Here is a 16,249-nt window from a genome sequence, read left to right as displayed (position 1 = left end):
AGTGGAGGTTGACGATGAACAAGACAAACACGCCCGAAACATTTAAAAAACAACCGACAAACGTAGAGCATGTGACAAACGCTAACCAAGTCAAAGTAGAGACACCAAAAACATACAAATTGCAATCCCTCGCACTCAACCCGCAATGTTAACTCTGGTTGAGTAACAGTGGATATTTCTTACAAGAAAAATGTGGGTCTTAACCAAAGCCGAGTAAGTAATCTACAGCCCACAAAACAGAGTTAAATAAACGTACTAAATCCCTTCCGTTCGCCGAATCCGGCAGGAAAGAGGGATAACCAGGGTTTAATTTAAATAAAACTAGGGTTTGTTCTGTTTTAAATTTTTTTGTTTGAATCCGCGTATAACGTTTTGAGTTCAAAACACGCGAGAAAGAGCTCTTCATCATTTTTAATACACGCAACAACCATCATCATCTGCTCAACTTTTGTATTTGCCTGGTCTGCAGTTGACCAAATCTTCCAAAAAAAAATCATCTTTAAACACCAGCGTGTTCTGAGAATATTTATTGAATGCGGAGAAAGATCTTTGTTCAGCAAACCCCAAAACAAGGGCTTTTCTGCCTTGAATTTGCTCGGATTCGATCCAGGGAACAGGCAAACAAAATAAAAGCCGAGTATTTATTTAGCTGGAAATGTCTGCCGTCGAGAAAGATCAGAAGAACAATTTCAAAGATTCCGATGAGACACATGTGAGATCGGGATTCTTGAGAGCAGTGCAGCGCCCGGGTTCGAAGCCCGTGCTGGCGTGTATGCCGAAGACCTCGTCGATCATTTCTGCGTATCAGATGGTTCCAGTCAGTCCGGGGAGAGACTTTAATGCTTGTAGGACTGGTAGACCAGGTAGTATCAAATGTCATATTTCTTTAATTCCCAGGGAAGCCATGGAAAAGAAGAATGATCAAGGGTTCGAACCTCAGGAGCCTACTTCTCCCAAAGTCTCGTGTATCGGACAAGTGAAGAAGAAGAAACAGGCCTGCAAGGAGAAGCACTGCCAAAGGAAGTCTCAGGATCGACCCCCGCGGCCGTCGGAAATGAAAACCCTAGAATTTGCGCCTCCTCGCGGCGGAAAGCTTTCAAAGTTGAAAAGCCTCTTCTCCGGCAAGAAAGTAACGGAAACAGCATTTTGCGATTCTCCGGAGCCCGATGTAAAGAATTCTCCCTCGCTCGGTCAGATGAAACGGTTCGCCTCCGGTCGGGATTGCGATGCACTTGCGAATGTGTGGAGAGATTCACAGAAATTGGAAGAAAGATGCTGTGATGAGACGATCGATGATGCAAATATTCAACCTTTGGTGCTTTACTCAGGGCCTTTGATAATGGAAAGTAAAGATCATAAGCCAAAGGCTGAAATTAATTTGTGGAAGCGTCGATCTGTTGCCCCGCCCATGGCTTTGAATCTTTGCACTTCTCATGGATTAGAGACCAGAATGCCTTTAACTACATGATCACAGATTTCTCTTCTCTTTTTTTGACCACTTGCAGAGAAAGGCTCTTCTTTTGCAAGCTGTTAACACTGTACACTGATTTGAATAATGAAATGGCTTGTGATCGGTAATAAATATTTAAGATCGTTCATTTTTATTTTACTCCGGTTTTGTGCATTTTTATTTTCTTCTCACACATCTTGCAGCTCAGATAGTTCGATTTCTTTAATTCGATAGTTCGATTTTTTTAATTGTTCAACTTGTTTTCTGACTGCTTCGATCGAGGCATTTCTGCGATCGATACTCACATGGCTTATAGATTTGAGACAACATTGAACACAACTTTGGACATTTTGCAGAAGTGTTTCTCGTCATAATTGTAAAAGCTCAAATAAATGGATTTCTTTAATTCTTCAACGCCGCGCCTTTCGACTGGTTCGGTCGACGAAATCACGACAGATTTCTTTCCTCTCTGTTCATAAGATTATCTGTCTGGTTTTTCATTTGTTTATATTTTTCTTGTTTTGTGTGAGTAGCGTGCTGAATTAATTTTATCGGGAAATCGACATGAAATCGACATGGATATTATCGTCCGACATTGTCAGCCACTGGGAATTTTGCCGGCAACCGACACTGGAGAGCGGTGGCGGAGATTTCAATTTGAGTGGTTCGAGTAAAATGCAGACTTGCTCATTTGCATTCATTGTATTGGTAGTTGGAAAGCAATGCTATGAACACCATTGAGAGTGGAAGTCAAACCAACACTATCGGTGATGTTTATCTGCATCTAGCTTTAATTACACCACTTCATATTTGAGTGGGATAGGGAAGAAGTACATGCTCTGCCACTCTGAGTGGGATAAGCGAAAGTACATGCTCTGCCACTCCATGTAAAACGAATTATAATAGTTGTTTTATTTTGGAACTTCGTGGTTAACCCAACAAAAACTAATTTATTGCTAGTTGAATTACGGTTAAAGTAGCTTTTGGATGGTCCAAAAGCTGATTCACTAGTTGAGCCTTCGTATAGAGATTTTAGGAGAACGAGAGATTTTTATAGTATTTTACAGCTTATTTAGACTAATAATTTTTTTAAATTAGTATAGAGTCAAATTCAAGGTATTGGGAGTGAATTTTAACTTTTTAACATAGAAGTTTAAAAATAACGTAATTTTTTTTTTTTTTGAAAAAGAGAAGTTTATGACATTTTATGATATTTTTGGCAATATGTATTTGTTGTTTATTAGTACTCTCATTTTTTTCTTACAACTTATGTTTATTTTAATTTTCTACATAAGTGTCCTATTCAAATTTCAAATTCGAGGAAAATGATAGATTAAAATATTTTCTTATTTCAGTTAAAAAATAATTAAGAACAGTGAGATTGCCTTCTGTATTTTTTTGGCAAAAGTGGACATAGCCACTTTAATATTTTATTAATATAGAATAATCTTTAATATTTACATAGGTTCAAAGTCCCATGGAGGAAAGAACCTAAAAGAAGACAAGTCCAATCCTTGCCGGAAGAGAAACATAATACGACCAATCATGCCTAAAAGTGTCTTCACTATTTTTAATATGATTGAAAAAATAATTTTTAAAAAAAATGTTATCTAAGAGGATATTAAAAAAAAAGTAGCAATCTAACTATCCATAGGGACAACATCTCCTCAAATTTATCCTTTTTCCATGATTAAATTTTTATATAGGAATACTTCAAGCTGTTCAAAATTTAAGAAAAACATACTTCACTCGAGTTATATAGAGAGTTGGGATTAGAAGATTAGGTACTAATCTACAACAAATGTAAAATCTATTAAAAATAATTTGGTGCTTCAATGTATGGTTTTATTTGTTTCTATATGTTTGTATGCATTTTCTTGGTTTGTTTCAATATTGATATTCAATGCTTTAATGTGTTAGTTCATTTGTTTTCATATGTTCATATACATTTGATTTTGTTTCAATAATAATATTCAATTGAATAGTTACGATATGTCATTTATACAGATTGTATATTATAGAATATTTTCTTTTAGTCAATGAGCCATTAGTTTATTCGTGAAGTTGAAAGGTTCTTAAAGAGCTCGTTAGGGATCATGTCTTGCTGAGTGTAAGACTCTGACATCAAAAAAGGATGAGGTTGAGATCATGCCACGAGCCAATTTGGTAGAATGGACACCCCCTAGTCCTTAGCTGAAGAGGTTCAACCATTGTTTCATGCTCATGTATCAGGTAGTTAAGAAATTTTTTTCGAAGGACCTCGACAAAAAATAAAATTCTTTTAGTTTCTATATATAATACTATTATTATTTTTCATTTCAAATAGAAAAGTTAAAATTACCTAATTAAATGCCTCAAATATGAATTATTATTATTTTTTAAAAAGAGGGCAAAACTTTATTCAAACAGAAAGCACAAAGGCTACATAAAGAAACAAACAATAGGTGCTACGATAAGCAATAGTAAAATTTGGATAAGTGCACCAAGATTTTAGTCAATTAATTGGTCACATACAAAATTAAAATAAAAAATCATAACTTGCTCGAGTTCTAGAAAATTTAAAATTTCTCTTGGCTTGGTGTTATTGAGCCTAAAAAATAAATTAAAAATTGCTCAAAGTTTCTCATAATATGTATGTGTTATGAAAAAAATGATTTTTTTTGGACATTATGGGTTTGTGCCAATTTTTACAGCCAATATCATTGAGCAACAATGTAAAAGGTAGGGTTTTTCAATTGATTTAAATTTTATTTTATTAATTTGATGCCAGATTCTACAAAAAATCCTAGAAAATGTAAGAGTTAACAAATACATCTTCCTACACAACCAACACAAGAAAACCCCACATATATTCCACAACCACAACCACAAAACCCTCAAAATATTGTTCGTGAGGAAACATCATCACCTTGTAACCCTCTATCTCCTCCAAAAGATTTTGTACTTGCCACACATGATGATCTTATCAATCACCTAATAGAAAACATTGCCAAACTTTTCATATAAGTGAATAGGTTGAGGTCAACTAGCTAGGAACACCACTCATCCCTCATAAAAACCTGAAAAAATATGGATAATAGTGCAAATGAGATATCTAGATAAGTTATTGTACCATCCTAAAATGGATGTGCTTTCCTTTTAAGACCTTTTAGCTCCCTCTTCATAATGCCCTCTTCAGACCATGGATATTTCTGTGTTTGATCTCCTTTTCCCTCCTCTTCGACCTAGTCCTTGGTGTTTTTAGGGCTCATGGCCCGAAAGGCCTTGACGGTTAAATAGCTTTTGTACATGGTAGAATCGTGTATTCATGAGACCTTGATGTAGAGTGCAATCAGAATAAAAATGAACTAAGCTTTGACCCAAGAAAACATTGTCAAATAACGACTCCACACACATCTCATGTTTCTCTAACTATAACTACTTAAATTGGTCTTAGACCAACATGTTGGAAATTTGTTCAACATTCCCCTCAAGATTCATGACAAGGGCTTAACCACCTCTTGTGTACTATAAGTTGAGTGGTTGTATCAGGCATTAACAGATTAGTCTTTTGGTGCAATGGCAACCCTACTCTAACAACTGTTATCAAAGCTTGGTCACAGGTTCGAATCCTTAGACCCTCAAGTAGCGCTGAAGGGGAGATTCTTGGAAATTTGTTTAGCACTCCCCTCGAAATTTGTGACAAGGGCTTAACCGCCTCCTGTGTACTATAAGTTGAGTGGTTGTATCGAGCATTGACAGATCAATCTTTTGGTGCAACAACAACCCCACTCTAACACAACATGTTAGTGATAATTTTAGAAATAGCATATGCTATTAATGCATATCTATGAATGTTTACATGAAATCTATATGAAAATACAAGATAATAATTTGAAAATGCTAAAATAAGTGTATGCATGAGACTAAACAATGTTAAGTAATGCTAAATAAATACTAAAATGATGTTAGAATGATAATAAATTGACATTAAATCTCTACAACATGTAATAACCCCAACAAGTTACAACTTCGTCAAACACAAAGTCTTCTCTAATTCACTTGTTCTACATTTTGTCAAACACTTTACAAGCAAGAGATATATTGCACATTGAAATTCTAATTGCTTTCTAAATGCCAAACTTTAATAAATATGCTTGCAACGAACACAACAAACATCTAACAATAAAAATGCAGTTATTTCTGTATAATACTTATTACAAATTGTAAAATATTCATCTACATCAATAAGACATTAGGGCAAAAAATTCTATTATAAATTAGATTAAAACAAAGTTTACAAACCCTACCAATGCCCTAAATATCTACTCTCAAACAATGCAAAATGTAGTAGATAAAAACTTGAAATTGCTCCCAAAATATGAATTTTCCTTTAGCAAATCATTATAGTGACAACACTATAGTAGTGCTATTGTAGCAGTGGTACTATAGCAGCATCAATGTAGCAAAGTTACTATAGCAACATCATTGTAGTAATGATACTGTAGCAAAACCCAACTTATTCCTTCTCCACAAATCTAATCCTAGGCCACAAACTCGACACAATGAGAAGACTGATTTGTCTTGTCCAATCATCACAACCCTTCAGAAGATATTTCACCACCTTAGTTATGCAAATCAATGGGAGTATTCATTCCCAACGATCAATGTAACGATTGCAGAAACCCTTGGCTCCACAAGCTACCTGGAAGAGTAGATGACAGCACATTCGATGTTCAACAATGAAGCTGCCTTCCCTATTTATTATTTTCCTCCAATAGATGGACCTTCTTCTAGAACAAATAAAATAATATTAAATTCCTCCTTCTAGAAGATTCTTTTATTTTATTTATTTAACTCTCTTTTAATTAAATTAATTAAATATAAAGTCACCTTTTAATTTAAATTTATTTAATGACTTTATAAAAAAATAATTTAATCAATTTCTCCTTATTTCTCCACTTAGCCTTTGGAGAATGTAAAGGCTAAGAGCTCTATTGAGATGCTTAAAAGATGGGGACATTACCGTTCACCCATCTTGAAATTGCTTGTCCTCAAGCAATCTCAACTCTGGATCCTGCAAAATCTCTTCACTCTCCCAAGTGGCATCCTCTATTGGCATGTCCTTCCACTTCACCAAGTACTTCCTGGTAGTGCGTCTCCTCAAATCCCTCTCCTTGAACTCAATGATAGCCTCTAGTACTAAAACCAATATCCCCTCATCATCCAAGGGTGGAAGCACTGTCGAAGGAACAATCTAGTGTCTTAATGCCTTTTTGAGACGTGACACATGAAAAACATTATGGACTTTGCTCTCTTCCAAAAAATCTAACTTGTAAACCACATCTCCAACTCTCTTGATTACCCTAAAAGTCCCATAATAATGTGGCTTAAGTTTTTTGACACCACTATTCTTGAGAGTGGACTGGCGGTAAGGCTGCAACATCAAATATACCATATCACCTACCTCAAAAGTCCACTTAGTCCTCTTCTGATCAACGTACTGCTTTTGTTGATTCTGTGCCTTAGTGATATTATCCTTAAGAGCCTTCACAATGTCTTATATCTCCTATAATAAGTCTCTAACACTAGTCACTCTACTATTTGATAGCAACAAATCCATGAAACTGGGTGCCTCATATCCATATAATGCCATGAATGGTGACATTTGGATTGACATCTGATAAGTGGAATTATAACAATATTCACATAGATATATCCACTTAACCCAAGCCTTCTATTGCCTTGCTATGTAATTCATGAGGTATCCCTCCACCCATTTGTTCACTATCTCTGTCTGACCATCTTTCTGGAGGTAGTAGCTAGTACTCAAAGTGAGTTATGTCCTGTACAATTTGAACAACTCTTGCCAAAAGTGACTTGTAAACCTTCTATCCTTGTCACTGATAATGCTACGAGGTAAACATGCAACCTAAATACCTCTCTGAAGAATAAATCTACCACCTGTGTAGCAGTGTATGTAGTGTTGATTGGGAAGAAGTGGGGAGATTTTGTAAGCCAATCAACAACAACATATATAGAGTCTCTACCCTGGGCTCTCGGCAGTCCTGTGATGAAGTCCATGGATAAACATTCCCACTTCCTATCAGGAACCAAATGTGGCTTAAGTAAGCCAGTTGGGTAAGAGTGCTCCTATTTATTCTATTAGCAAGTGGGAAACTCTTTAACATATTGCAACACCTCATCTTTGAGCCCTTTCCAAGAAAAATGTTTACAAATTTGCTGGTAGGTTTTGTAAAAAACTGGATCTCCTGCCATAGCTGAGTCATGATAAACTCTCAACACCATCCTCTTCACCTCTAACCTTGGCACCAAATAAATGCACCCTTTGTAAATGATGATCTCATTTACAAAGGTCAGATCACTATTATGGATCGATCCATCTATGAATCTCGATGCCCATGTATCCTTTGCATATTGTGGAAGGATCAAATGTCTCCAATCCTCTGATATATCAGTCACCAAGTTCAAGTGGGGTCTTCATGACAATGCATTTGCTACTACATTTTGTGTCTCCTAGAAATAGGTAATATCAAAATCATATGCTTGTAATTTACTTATACATTTTTGCTGCCTATCATTAAGATCTCGCTGCCCCAAGAAATGTTTCAGGCTATTGCGATTGGTTTTTATGTTGGATTTGCTACCCACTAAATACTGTCTAAATTTGGCCAAAGCATGCATTATGGCCAACATTTTCTTATCACAAGTGTTGAAGCTCCTCTTAGGTCCCCTAAGCTTCCTACTCTCAAAGAAATCAAGTGCTTTCATGCATAAGCACCACTCCAACACCTTCACCAGATGCATCACAATGCAACTCAAAAGGTTTGCTAAAATCTAGTAATTCTAGCACTAGACAAGAAGTCATCAACTCCTTGAATTTATCAAAAACATTCTTGTGCCTCAAGAGTCCATAAGAAAGCCCCCTTTCTCATCAAGTTCGTCAAGGGTGTTGCATGCCTAGAATATCCACTAACAAATCTCCTGTAGAACCTACACAACCCCAAAAATCCTCTCAATTGTGTCAAGTTCATTGGAGTAGGCCACTCAATAATAGCACGAATCTTTTTAGGATCCATGTGTACTCCCTGAGCACTGATAATTTGAAATAGATATAATAACTCTAATAATCCCAAATCACATTGATTCTTTTGCATACAAGGACTCCTTGCTCAGAATGCTCAACATAGTGTCCAAGTGTCACACATGCTCACCCCATGTCCTATACACTAGGATGTCATCAAAGAAGACTAATACAAATTTCCTCAACTAATGCTGAAAGATCTTGTTCATTGTGGACTAAAAGTTAGCTGGAGCATCAATTAGCCGAAATGGCATAACTATGAACTCAAAATGGCCACAATGACACTTGAATGTCATCTTCTCTATATCCTACTCTCAGGCTCAGATCTAATGATAGCCTAATCTCAAACCAATTTTGGAGAAGAAACATGCTCCATGTAGCTCATCTAATAACTCATCAATCTATGAGATGGGATACCTATTTTTGATAGTCTTCTTTTTCAAGACCCTGTAATCTATGCACATCCTAAGAGTACCATCCTTCTTTTTCACCAAAACCATAGAGGAAGCAGAAGGAGACTTGGTCTAATATGCCCCATAGCAAGTTGTTCCTTGATGGTTTTCTCAATCTCATCCTTCAATCTCTTTGGATGCCTCTAGGGTGTCATCATGATGGGTTTAGCACCCTCCTCCAACTCAATAATATGCTCAATACCTCTATCTAGAGGTCTACTTGGTGGTATTTTACTAAATACCTTGTAGTGCTTAATTATCAATTCTTGTATGTCTAGGTGATATTCTGATTTTTGCTACCCCTATGATGACATTAAAGTGTAATGGGCTACCCACTCAACCTAGTCATGTCTCAACAAGCTCTCCATGCATTTGCAAGACATCATCCTAACCCACTATCATGAATGGCCTTAAGTATATGGGTCTTCCCTTTTGAGTGAAAACTCATATCCATATCTCTCAAATTGAGATTGGACTCCCTTATATCATGTAACCAAGTCATGCCAAGAACTAAATTTGTATCACCCATGTTAACAATATAAAAATCTACTTTGAAATCAAAGTTGTTGATCTTTAGGGGTAGACTTGTAATCTTCCTGTCACATTTGAGGATGTAGTCATTAGCTACCATCACTCTCAGATCCTCAAACTACTCTGTTCGTATCCCACACCTCTCAATCAATCTAGAATCAATAAAATTGCGAGTAGCATCTATATCAAGCAAAGTAATAACTTTCTAACTAGCCAATACCCCTCTCATCTTGAATGATCCCTCTTGTTGTACACTAGTGAGATAGGCCTCATTAAGTCTACCCTTAGTCTTATCATCACCTATATCATCTGTGCCTTCCTTTTCTTCAATTGATTCCTCATTTTCAGATTACTAGTCTAAATTTTCAGAATTAGAATCCTCATTATAGGCCCACATAACCTTGTTTTCTTTCCCCTTTGGTCTCAAAAGACAATCATGGTTCATGTCATAGGGTCCTTGACAATAAAAAAAAAGGTTTTCCTTCCTTAAATCATTCAATGTATCTCTATCCAAAGGAGCAAATGATTTATCTTTATTTTCAGCCTTTATTTCATTCCTCTCAGGTTTCTTGAAGAATGGTTTGTCTTTTCTAGATGATGCACCCTTTGATTGAAATATATTTACTGGGGCTACTTGTTCCATACTTCTAGCCTTCTTAATCGCTTCTTGCAAATTGAATGGATGAAAGGCTTTTACCCAGCCCTTCAGTGGTTCAGATAATCCCTTAGTGAACAAATCAACCAATCTTCTATCTGATATATTTGGCACCATAATGGATAGCCTCTGAAAATCACTAATGAAATACTCCAATTTGCCTGTCTGTCTCAACTATGCCAACTCCTTGAAGTAGACTTCTAGATCCTTCTTATCAAACCTCTCTACCAACCTGTCCATGAAGTTATAATATGAAGTCACTTGGTTATGCTGAAGGGTAACCATCCCATGGTACCACCAATCACGTGTTTCTCCCTCTAGATGTAGCATGGCATATTTTATTGCCTCCACTTCTATCATAGGTCTCAGTGCTAAGAAGGTATCAATCTTGTAAATCCAAGCTTGCACCGTCATTCTGCTACTCCCATCAAATGTAGTCAAGGGAAGCTTCCCCCTAGCAGGCTTTAAATCATTATTGATGAGACATATTAATGAATTAATTTTGATATAGTTTTTATAGTTTGAACTTACTCTTTGTGATTTGTCAAAAACATTTCCAAAACATTTGTGTAAATATCTTGTGAACTTATGCCAGAGATAGCTAAGACTTACTAAACCTATGGGTAGTGTGTATGACATACTTTGTTTAATATTATAAATAGAATGTAGTATTTCATATAAATATTTTAAGCTATGTTCTAGTATCTGAATAAGAGGGTAAGTGCAAGAAGTTGGGTCTCACTTTTGGGCAAAAAGTGGAAGTGTTTTTCCTATTTTTGAAATTTCTTGTCAATTGATGTCAAAATTTGAGGCATTTAGAGATTGAATATAAAAAACTTCAAAAATTAAATTTTTAGTGTTCAAAATCTAGTTTTTGAATATGTAATTTATTTGTGTACCCATATGATAGATTTTGTTACTCGTATGGATCTTTAAAGACCACTTTTTCAAAATGCCTGTTTCAGGACCATACCACACTTGTGTACGGACACCATAATTTGGCACAAATAAATGAGTTTTCATAAATCCTTTTAAAAGGAGTTACCTAATACACCTAAGATTGATGACATTATTTTTCCTTAATTTTTTATTGAATAATTTTATTATTATTAATTATTAATTGGATATAAAGATAAATTTCAAAACCTCTCATGTACGGATACCATAATTTGATCAAAATTTCACTTTTTTCAAAAATTCTTTTTTTTAACCTCAAAAGAATTGTATTTATATTGATGACATATAAATTAATTTAAGAAAAATTATAAAATTAAAAAGTTATTAAAGTTTTAGTGAACTTCACTATTTTACATTTAGGTACCACCTTTCATTAGAAAATAATGCAAAAATTGTAAATATAATCATAGCACTATAAAATTCATATTTCTAAAATCAGAACAGTGTGAGCTCTAGTGGGTTTTTGTTTCATAAAAAAATTTGATAGGGAAGACCCTCTAAAAATTATGGCAAGGCATGAATTTGCTAGTTCAATGCCTTAGCCAAATCTTGAGAGGTTAAGGCATAGGTTTGGTCTCACCAAGCCTATCCCAAACCAAACTATGAGGTGGGAGAAAAATGTCCCACCCAATGTTGTAAGAAATTGGCACCCGTTATTTGAAATTCAAAACATAGGTACCCATTTTGAAAAAGTCAAATTGGCATATAAAATTCCCCCACAAAAAATAAAATTTTAAATTTTTAGAAATGGGTAACCATTTTTTTACTTTTCAAAAAGGGTACCCATTTCTTAAAAATACATTTTTTTTATGTTTTCAAAAACAAGTACCTATTTTTTGAAAATAAGAAATGGGTACCCAATATTTTTAAAAGATGGATGCCCATTTTAAAAATTTTGGATTAGGTGCCCGAGCCTAAAATGGGTACCCATTTTTAAAAAATGGGTACTCGTTTCTAAAAGAGCACAATCTCAATTTATGGACTTCCACACAATTGAGACCTAACTCCTTGCTTCTACCCAAGAGTAGGAATGTTAACTTGCATATGTGTTTTGAATATTTCTAACTTTCAGGAAATGAAGAGCAACACAAAGGGTGGTGATTACTACATTAAAGGAAGAGGAATGATGGAGATTTATCATGGCTAGGAAAGCACAGTTCAGTTCGTATGGATAAGCCACACCTACAGAGGAGTTACTGTTTCAAAAAATCTAGGAAGAACTAACTTGCTATATTTTTTGCAAGTTGTTATTCTATTGTTTAGTAATAAATGTACTATGTCATGGTTGATCTTCCGCCTTCTTTTTTGGCAATGTTTTTTAAAGACTTTTATGTCATGTTTTTAAGTATCCAATCTTATATATAATGGATTTGGATCATCTTAGTAAGTTAATAATGAGAAAATAGACAATGCCAATTTAAGATTTAGAAGTTACTTTTTTTCTATTCTTCATGAATTATTCAGTCGATGTAATCAAAGAAGGATTTTAATGAAAGAGTGATTTTGGAATACTTGTTGTGTTCTTAGTTAGTTGAAACCAACCAAGAGGGTGCACTTTGGAGGTGGAATAGATTTAGGTAGAGTAGATTCATTCCTTGCAATTTCTTGTTTTCAAGATAGATTTACTATATTAGTCCTGCAACATTGTTACCATGAAAGTTCCTGCAACACTTGCAAAAAATTGTCATGGTGGATGTTTTGAGTTGTTAACTAGTTTAGATTCATTTTTCAAAGCTTTCTGCAATTATCTGTTGTTAGTCCAAGTGTGTTTACTATTTTTTCACAGTAGTATTTATATTCCATTCATGCATTTTACTTTTTTGCAGCATAGGTGTTAAGACTCTTAAGGGAACTTAGTGCACATACTGTGCTGACCTATTTCAAGTCCTACATCCTTGGGTTGATAATTCAAGTGTATTTCATGATGGAATAGGTAGTCTTCATAATAGATATAATATCCTTGAGGAAGAAAATGGTGTGATTATCTTCATCTATTATGAAACCCTACATTTTTGGCGCTGTTGCTAGGATGATGTCAAACTAGGAACCTTCATGACTCCTTTATTTTTAGATTAGTTTGTTAGCTACAAACTGCAAAGTTGTGGGCTTGATTAAAAAGTCACCAATTCAATTGCATGCATCAAAGAGGAAGACAACAAGATGAATATGGTAGATTTCTTCCATAGGAGTTTGTTAATATGAACAAAGAAATTGAAGAAGATGAGTTGCCTTTTGAGGATGCAAGCCCTGATTTTCCTACAGGATCTTCCTTTAGAGAAGAACCTTTGGACACAAGTGGTCTTTAGCCTTTTGCTAAAAGTTTGGCCAGCTTTCTTAATAGTTCTGGTCCAAATCCACCTTTTGTTAACAATCTCGTAGGCAACATTCCTTTTCAACAGCAACCCAATAATCAAATACCTTTGGTAATGGCACAACTTACTTTTCCATTTCCTCTCCCGAGCCTTATAACCAATGCTAATCTCAAAAATATACCCACAACTACTCTTCCAAAGTTCTATGGCCTTACAACTAAGGATCCTGATACTTTCTTATTTGAGTTTGACATACTCTATTGTAGCTTTGACTATAACATTGATGCCCATAAGCTCAAGTTGTTTCTAGCAACAATGAAATAATCGACCTTACAATGGTTCATGGGCTTAGGAGCCAATGCAACAAGTACCTAGGATGAAATGTAAACTTTGTTTCTAGAGAAATATAAAGAGTATTGCAAGGGGAATGATCCAAGAGGAGATGATATCTTTATAATATCACAAAAGGAGGATGAAACATTGGAAGACTATGTTTCACCTTTCTTATATACACTGTAGAAGAACTCCTAACATGTACTAGTAGAGGCTTCATAGAAACTAGTTTTCTTGAGAAGGGTGAATGATAATTGTTTGGAAGCATTAGACCTAATGACTGGTGGTGATGTATATCAATCTTCTTGGAATGACCTCAAGAAAATCTATCTTAATTGCTCAAGGTCAACTATGAAGAAAGGAAGAGGACACCAGTCCACAGCTGCTAAAGGGATTCTTCAAGGTATTTCAAAGCTTGAGATATCTAATCTACTCTCAGATTTCAAGTGGGACATCATAAATTATGTCTCTACACATCTTGACACAATGAGTGCAAATAAGAAGCATGCTGTGGTTGAAGTGTAGTTAACTAAGTACTCTCCACATTGCCAGAAGTAGAAGAAAGATTATTAATGCAAATTGGTTGCTAGCATAGAGAACCAACATCTTCCAACTGAGTACATCAAGATAGAAGGAGAGGATGAGAAAGTATTCTTCATTGCTCAATGTCGGCCATGGGCCTCATGTCAAGGTATGCCTCAAGACCCTTTACAAAATTCAAATCCATATGGTAATCAATGGAAAAATTATGGTGCCTAAGGTCCTCCACAATATAGTCAACCTAATTGGAATAGTGCTTGGAAAAATAATCCACAATAACCTTAATGGCCTTAGTACTCCCAACCTTTCCTACCAAAATAGCAAAACAACCAATGGTCTAACCAACAAAATAATCAATGGCAGATCAACATAACCAATGGCAACCACCCCAAGGGAATCAATAGTCTACAAACCAATGGTGAGGACCTCAGCAATGGCCTAACCAAAATCTTGGTAATCCACAACTACCACCTCCAGTCCAACAACTTGCACTAATGTCACCACCTGCACGTTCTGGACCTCAAAAGTAGAATTAGTTGCCTACACAACCTCAGTCAAATCCAAATAACCAATAGCCACAACAAGCCATGTATTTTGTTGATGCTCAACAATACCCTGCTTATGCTCTAAATATTGCAAACATATATTTGAGATCTAGTACAACCCTACCAGTGCCTAAACCACCTCTCATAATTGAAATACCAGATACTCCTATAGCATCAAAGCCAACTTCTCTGCCACAAATGGTTAACCCAACCAATGTAACCAGCTCAGCTCAAACCCAAGCAACAATTGAACCTCCTTTTTTACAAAAGCTCACAAAAAAATAAACCTAAACAAATAGAGGAACAATCCTTTGACATCATTGATCATCTAAAGAAAATGCATATCTAAATTCCTTTATTCCAAGTTATTAAAGATTTCCCTATTTATGGAAAAGTCATCAAAGAAACTTACTTGAACAAGCTTGGGAGAAAGAAAAAGGACCCAACCACAGTCCATGTTGTCAGACAATTGGCTGATATTATGTTAGAAAAATTGGTTATTCCTAAATATTTTAATCTAGGAAGTTCAGTTGTGAATGTGATTATAAATGGTCAGTTTGTTAAAAATGCTTTGATTGATCTTGGTGCTAATATAAATATTATGACTAAGGATACTATGAGAAATTTAAATATAGAAGGATTAAGGGCTGCCTCAACAATTCTACAACTTGCAAATAGCTCTATTGTCACTCCTAATGGGATGATAAAAGACATAGTAGTAAACCTAGACTCTCTAGAGTACCTTGTAGATTTCATGATTTTGTCCCCAAAAGTCAACTTATCTAGTTACCCTGCCATTCTAGGATGACCATGGTTAGTGATAGTTGATGCAAATATAAGTTGTAGGTCAGGGATTATGACCATATCAAATGGATAGGCAACAAAGAAATTTGACCTTTATCCTCCAGCACAACCCCAACCAGATTTAAGCACATTCGTATGGCCAAATTTAAGGGATGGAGAGGAAGAGTTAAACTCTATAGCACAACTTATGATGTTACATAGACAGTCTTTTCTAAAGTTGCAGGAGGAGGATTCCGTAATTTAGAGTATTCTTAATAATACTTGTGTGGTAGAAAAGGATGTATCTGACAGTTCTGTGTTGGAACTAACCACATATGAGGAATTTAATGAGAATTATTTTTTGCCCAAAGAGCCAGACATTATCCATCAAATTTTACACATGTGAACTAGATACAAGTCCAATCTCTGAAGTTGCTATGGTTGATCTCACAACTACTATTGAGTTGTCAAAAGGTCATAATCTCCATGTCAATCACAAAATTCCTCTCAAATAGATGAAACCATTAACAAAGCTTCTTCAAAAACATGAAAAGGATTTTGCATTGGACTATGAGGATATGAAAGGGTTAAGTCCTACATTATGCAC

General features: G+C 35.4%; 1 protein-coding gene and 1 pseudogene across 1 annotated transcript; both read left to right on the top strand.

Annotated features, from left to right (window-relative positions):
• The first annotated feature begins 328 nt into the window (after positions 1-328).
• On the top strand, positions 329-1,609 carry LOC149553184 (uncharacterized protein At1g76070-like). Its single transcript, XM_089789855.1, has one exon. It carries the CDS (start codon positions 656-658, stop codon positions 1,466-1,468), a length of 813 nt encoding a protein of 270 aa, XP_089645981.1. The 5' UTR covers positions 329-655; the 3' UTR covers positions 1,469-1,609.
• Positions 1,610-2,014: 405 nt separating this feature from the next.
• The window catches only part of LOC149553183 (uncharacterized), a 34,118-nt pseudogene continuing 19,883 nt past the window's right edge, over positions 2,015-16,249 (top strand).

Source organism: Cupressus sempervirens, chromosome 6, assembly GCF_028749045.1.
Source record: "Cupressus sempervirens isolate cs-2001-9-10 chromosome 6, ASM2874904v1, whole genome shotgun sequence".
Lineage (NCBI taxonomy): Eukaryota > Viridiplantae > Streptophyta > Pinopsida > Cupressales > Cupressaceae > Cupressus > Cupressus sempervirens.
Note: the sequence above shows the minus strand (reverse complement) of the source record. Positions and strands in the feature narration are given on the sequence as shown.

Bases quoted from the DNA above. Each gene is read 5' to 3' on its own strand.
- LOC149553184 (XM_089789855.1), top strand. From the start codon at position 656: ATGTCTGCCGTCGAGAAAGATCAGAAGAACAATTTCAAAGATTCCGAT.